Source organism: Nicotiana sylvestris, chromosome 8 (genome assembly GCF_000393655.2).
Source record: "Nicotiana sylvestris chromosome 8, ASM39365v2, whole genome shotgun sequence".
Lineage (NCBI taxonomy): Eukaryota > Viridiplantae > Streptophyta > Magnoliopsida > Solanales > Solanaceae > Nicotiana > Nicotiana sylvestris.
The window spans coordinates 210,423,917-210,430,151 of NC_091064.1; the positions used below are offsets into that span (position 1 = coordinate 210,423,917).

The 6,235-nt window shown below is 33.8% G+C and overlaps 1 protein-coding gene across 1 annotated transcript; it reads left to right on the forward strand.

The window, feature by feature from the left end:
* The first annotated feature begins 1,123 nt into the window (after window positions 1-1,123).
* LOC104225946 (expansin-A7-like) lies at window positions 1,124-2,569 on the forward strand. Its single transcript, XM_009777821.2, has 3 exons — window positions 1,124-1,335; window positions 1,465-1,774; window positions 2,038-2,569. The coding sequence occupies exons 1-3, from the start codon at window positions 1,164-1,166 to the stop codon at window positions 2,348-2,350; spliced, it is 795 nt and encodes a 264-aa protein (XP_009776123.1). The 5' UTR covers window positions 1,124-1,163; the 3' UTR covers window positions 2,351-2,569.
* The last annotated feature ends 3,666 nt before the right edge of the window (window positions 2,570-6,235 follow it).

Here is a 6,235-nt window from a genome sequence, read left to right on the forward strand (position 1 = left end):
CCGTTATTACTCTATTTAAGTCGAGTGCTAGCCCTCAACCTTGATCTATGTTGACTCCTCGACCCTGTCTTTCATCTCTTATGAGATCACTTCGACCTTGAACATGCCTTTTTGCCGAAGTCGTTATGTGATACGTGGCAGTCCTTGAAGGCTCGATCTCTTAGTGCTGATATGGTCTAAACTTAAACTAAGATAATTTTTAGCCCATACAGGGGGATGAAAATTTTGAATTTCCTTCTTTGACAAAGGGACATTGTCCCATATTGGAGGAGGAAAAGAGTTTTGATGAGTATATATACAATTGCACTTCATCTAGCTCTTAAAGAGTTGAGAAGAAGGAAAACTTCATATCGTCGTCGTCGCTCGACTTCAGATAAATTATCTAATTGATTGATTAATTTTTTGGACTAAATTTATTTGTTATTATTAAGATTAGTATAATACAGCTATTTCTATAACTCCATTTTTTGATTTTCCTGTTAGAATTTAAATTTGGTAGTTTGTGTAAATGGCCGTTTTATAAGTTCGTTAAGGAAATATTGTGAATTTAATGGACTCAGATAATTTTCTGCTTCTTCTACATTTCTGATTTTACTTTGTTCTGTATTTTTAATATATTTTTTAATACAGATTGATATATCTTCTACTTGCCACGTATCCATGCATACCAAAGTTTCTCCTCTTATTATTCTTTTATTTAATTAATTATTCCTTCTACACTTCAAGATTTCTTGAAGTTGTTTGTCGGATGGCCAATGCAACTAATCATATCAAAATTCAAGGATTTAGAATCAAATTTAAGTTCAATGTCAGCCTACATTTTCCGAACATTTTTATATTGAGAAAAAAGGAACCTAGAAAACAGTACGGAGGGCTAAGTACAAATACCACAAAACCTGCCCGCACGTTGCTATAAAGCAAATGTAACAGACCTTGTAGTTTGGTTACGTGCCATAAATTAAAGACAAATAAACTCAATAATAAAACAGTTGACTTAAGAGCCTAACATGTTCGTGGGGGCACGAAGGCTCTATTTCTAATTACCCCTTAGACACAAACTATATATATAAAAGGTCTAAATTACAAGTCAATTAAGGCATACAAAATTGTGTGAAGTGTAACATTCTATTCCTTAGGAAAGAGCTAAAGAGAAACAAGCAACAATGGCATCTTTCAACTGCAGATGGAGATTGAGTTTCTTCCTCATTACGACAATGGCACTTTTTCATCAAGCAATAGCCTCTGGCTACTATAGCACCCCTAAGTTTAAAGCCATGCCTTGGAAGCTTGCTTATGCCACGTTCTATGGAGACGAGACTGCTTCTGAGACAATGGGTGCGTTACACTATAATCAATCAACTATCCCTCGATTCCAAATTAATTCAGACAGTTATTGAATTTTAGCTTGTTGTAGCAGGTAACCTACCTAATTTTTCAAGTACCTAATTCGACTCGTTATTGCAGGTGGAGCTTGTGGATATGGGAATTTGTTCAATTCTGGTTATGGAACAGCAACTGCAGCATTGAGCACAGTGCTATTTAGCAATGGATATTCATGTGGGCAATGCTTCCAAATACAATGTGTGAAGTCTAAATTTTGCTACAAAGGATTTACCACCATTACAGCCACAAATCTCTGCCCACCCAATTGGGCCCAAGACTCCAACCATGGTGGCTGGTGCAACCCGCCACGTCAGCACTTTGACATGGCTAAACCCGCTTTCATGAAAGTTGCTCAATGGAAAGCTGGCATTGTCCCCGTTATGTACCGCAGGTATGTCTTTTACAACACGTAAAACTACATTGATAATATAAATTATGTTTTTTTCTAAATCAAGATTTAAGAATCAATGTTACGGACGAGTGAGCTTGCTCTAGTAGTAGAGACCTCCATCATTAACTAGTAGGTTGAAAGTTCAAGTCATGTGATTTTAAGAAATTCTTCTTAAATATTTGAACTTTTGTCCCTCTAAAGGTAATCTTGTATCATTTCTTGCATCTCTAATTAATATGGTGTTACTTTCTTGTGATTTGCAGGGTACCTTGCATTAAGAAAGGCGGGATTCGGTTCGCATTCCAAGGAAACGGTTACTGGTTATTGGTATACGTGATGAACGTCGCTGGAGGGGGCGACGTGGAAAGCATATGGGTGAAGGGAAGCAAAACAGGGTGGATGAAAATGAGCCATAATTGGGGAGCATCATACCAAGCATTTGCAACACTTTCAGGACAATCTCTTTCATTCAAGCTCACTTCCTACACAAATCATGAAACTATTATAGCTTCTAATGTTGCACCTTCTAATTGGCATGTAGGCATGACTTACCAAGCCAAAGTCAACTTCCATTAATCATGCAATGAGTTACATATTGGCTAATGCGAATTAGTCGGGCTAGTAAATTTTGAATATCTTCCTTCTAAGCCCTTCTGCCCGTCTTCGCTATCCCTTTTCCCCCTTTTACTATCTAGGCGCCCTTAAAGGAGCGGTGCTTCTTCCTACAAAAGTCTTGCTGTAGATATATTTTACAGCAGTCTTTTAAGTTTTATTTTTGCTATCTTGTACATAGTCTTTCACTGCTGAAAGGAATGTACATTTTTTGTAATGCTGAAATAGAACAATAATATGATCGAATTGTTACTATACCATTTTTTCCGAGATTTGCATGGCTAACTTTTTCTTATGCTTACATGCCGTACGTAGCAGTCCAAATAGTGAAAAATAAAGACATTCATTTAATTATCTCATAGCTAACGAAAGCAAATTATAGCTATAATGGACGAATATTCTATCTTTTTATCTCCTCTAATCATAGGGAGAAATTCAAAAATAGTCAGATTTACAACCGGTCGTTCAAAAATAGCCAAGTTTCAAAAGTAATCGAAATTTAGCCATTTTTTATGTAAAGATAAATCTGAGCGAAAATACTATTCAAAACCCGGAAAATACGTCAGCATATTATATTGAAGTTCCAGCATAAGTATGCTTGAACTCCAGCATATTATACTGGAGTTCCAGGATAAGTATGCTGGAACTCCAACATAATATGATGAAGTTCCAGCATAAGTACACTAGAACTCCAGCATAATATACTGGAGTTCCAGCAAGTATAATTGTCCAGTATAATATACTGGAGTTTGGAGCACCGGTGCTCCAGTCTCCAGTATATTATACTGGAGTCAGCAAAGTATACCGGTCCAGCATAATATGCTGGAGTTCATACACAGGTACACCAAACTCCAGTATATTATGCTGACCGGTCTCTGTTGCAGCAAAATAGTGGTTATTTCTCATTGACTTCGTAAACGCTAGCTATTTTTGAATGACCAGTCCGAAAACTGGCTATACCGTGCTATTTTTACCTAATCATCAGGGGCGGACCCACATGGAGTCAAGTGGGTTCATATGAACCCGCTTTATCGAAAAATAACACTGTATATATAGGTATATTTTTGTTGTTTTCGGACAAGTAAAGGTATAAATATAATTTTGAACCCACTTGAAACAAGTAAAATGCCTAGCCTGTTGGTAAAGAGGGTTCAAATTTTCCACATGGTCCTGAGTTCGAAACCAGCTATTCACATATGACCTCTAATGTTCTTTTTTGAACCCGCTTGATAAAAATCCTGGGTCCGCCACAAGGAAAATTATTAAATAATTCAGAGTGAGGTGTATGAGAATTGAGAAACAAAATCAAGCTTAATTATCTAATTCCCCCGCGCTTAGTACGATTTTCTTTTTATACACTGAATGTATCCATTATAAAAGTCAAATATCATTTAAAATACTTGAGGATCTAATCATCTATTTGTAGCATAAGAATTTACATACAACATCACTTTCTCGTAACTCGATTTATTATACCTTAAACTTGAACTAGCTAGTCGAGATATCAACATGCACCATATTCTTAAAATAAAAACTTACAACATGAGATGAAATCAGAACTAGGGGTACATAGATCGGGTTGGTTCGGATTTTACAATTATCAAACCAAACCAATTGTGTCGGATTATTAAATCTAAAGACCAAACCAAACCAATAAAACTCGGATTTTTCACTCTCGGTTTTTCTCGAATTTTCTCGGATTTTCGGGTTTTTCGGGTTTTTCGGGTTTTTCCGGTAATATCTTCGTAGAACAAAACATATTATGCTCAAAATATTTCTTTAATCCTAGAAAGATACAACTATATAAAGTATTTTTCAAGAAAATAATACGAAATATGAGATGTGTAATGACATTATCCTAAAATATTCTACAATAAAGATAATAAAATTATGCAATATGAATATTGCTAATTAAAAAGCCATAATAAAAATATGCATAATCTAAAAGTACTAAGTCATGCTAAAATAAGTAGACTAATAAGGGAGTATTAATTACATGACTAAACGCTAAAGAAAAAATAAAAATAGGCTATGCATTTTTATTTAAATTATTGTAAAATAAAAAATAGATATTCAATACATTCCCGTTCGTAATATTGAATTAAATCTCTTTTTCTAGCATTATTTAATTTACTAATATTAATAGCTATAAAACTTATTGGAACATTCAAAAGTTCTAATAAGTCCAACCTTGAAATAATACCTTAAAAGATAAAATTATGAATTTTTTTAAGAAATATTTATAAATTAGATCACAATAAGTATATTTATATATTAAATATATCTAAAAATTTTATATATGTAATGTCGGGTTGATTTGGTTTCGGTTTGACTTTCTTTAGTTAAAACCAAACCACCAAACCAATTATGGTCGGGTTTTTTTTTCAACACCAAACCAAATCAAACCAAATCATATTCGGGGTTTTTTTCTCGGTTTGACTCGAATTATCGAATTGGTACGATTTATCGGTTTCTTTTATACACCCCTAATGAGAACCTAAATAACTAAGTCAAGAGCTCCGTAATTGATTCAAGACAAGGTCGTCAAACAATGGTTGATTTTTTTTATTTTGAAAGAATAGAAGTATTCAATCTATTGAATGGCTCCTTGCCACGATCAAGAATCATCCATTGGAGTGGGAGACGGTGGCGAGTGAGAATTGAACCAGCAGCCTCGTGATTACTTAGATATGCTTTTAGGCTAACCCAAATAACTGTCTACCTTACTACGTAAATTAAAAATAACCGATAAATGTATAATATATGCATAATTTATGTATTATATATGTATAATTGTGTATAATCAATGTGTAATTAATATGGTCGATATTTGTGTAAAAATTCCTAAATATAAATATATAAAATTATAAAACATATTTTACTTTATATGTACAACATAATATATACCTGAACCCCTTCCACCTTCTAAATCTGCCTAGGAGACATGTAATGAAACCAAAAGATAGAATATTTTAATGCCATAAGGTAACACAAAGAGACTTTTGTCTAGTTGCCCTTCATCTCACTCATTAAGCACGCCTCTTTCTTTTGGGGTTTCCCTTTTTTGACATGAATTGCCATCATCATATCCACACCCCCAAAATCATTCCTCCAGCCTTTTGTCACCTGACTCCACGCCCCACCCCCAACCACACACCCCTCCTCTCTATTCTTACATTATATTTCAACCCCCCAAAACATAATTTGAAAAGTTGCATTACTTTCAAATTATATGTTAAAGTAACAGCTCATTTTCCCTCAAAAAGTTTGAAAGAAATAAAAGAAAACTAAAGTTAGTCAAAACTTCACCACAAAGTATACGTTTACACAAATATTTCTTCCGCCTTAATTTATAGAACCTATTTGATTGGACATAGACTTTTTTTTAAAAAGAAACTTTTGAACTTGTGGTATAAAATAAGGCAAATATACTTTGTGTAACTATAAATCATTACATAAAGGTAAATTATTTTCAAATATAAAAAAAAGTTATTCTAATTTTTTGCATGGACTAAAAAGAAAATATATTCAAAACACATGGAATAGAAACTTTATTTCAAGATTATGGCCCCTAGTCTAGCTAAGAATGGGGAGAAGTCGAAAAAGGAAAAGAAAAGAAAGAAACACACTACTATAGATTTATATTGCCTGAAAAACACATATTATGAAAGAAACATCACATAGTACTTTCTCTTTTCTCCACCTTTCTCTCTGCCCCCTAAGAAAGCCCATAATCTCCATCCTATTTTCCATTTTCAAGTGCAAAAAAAGCCTCTCTATTTTCCTTTTGATGATCAATGCTAGAAAAAACACAAGAATCTATACTTCATTAGGCAATTCCTTCTTCAG

Coding starts and splice junctions, on each gene's coding strand:
- LOC104225946 (XM_009777821.2), top strand. CDS start 1,164: ATGGCATCTTTCAACTGCAGATGGAGATTGAGTTTCTTCCTCATTACG. Junction 1,336..1,464: donor GACTGCTTCTGAGACAATGG/GTGCGTTACACT, acceptor TCGTTATTGCAG/GTGGAGCTTGTGGATATGGG. Junction 1,775..2,037: donor GTCCCCGTTATGTACCGCAG/GTATGTCTTTTA, acceptor TGTGATTTGCAG/GGTACCTTGCATTAAGAAAG.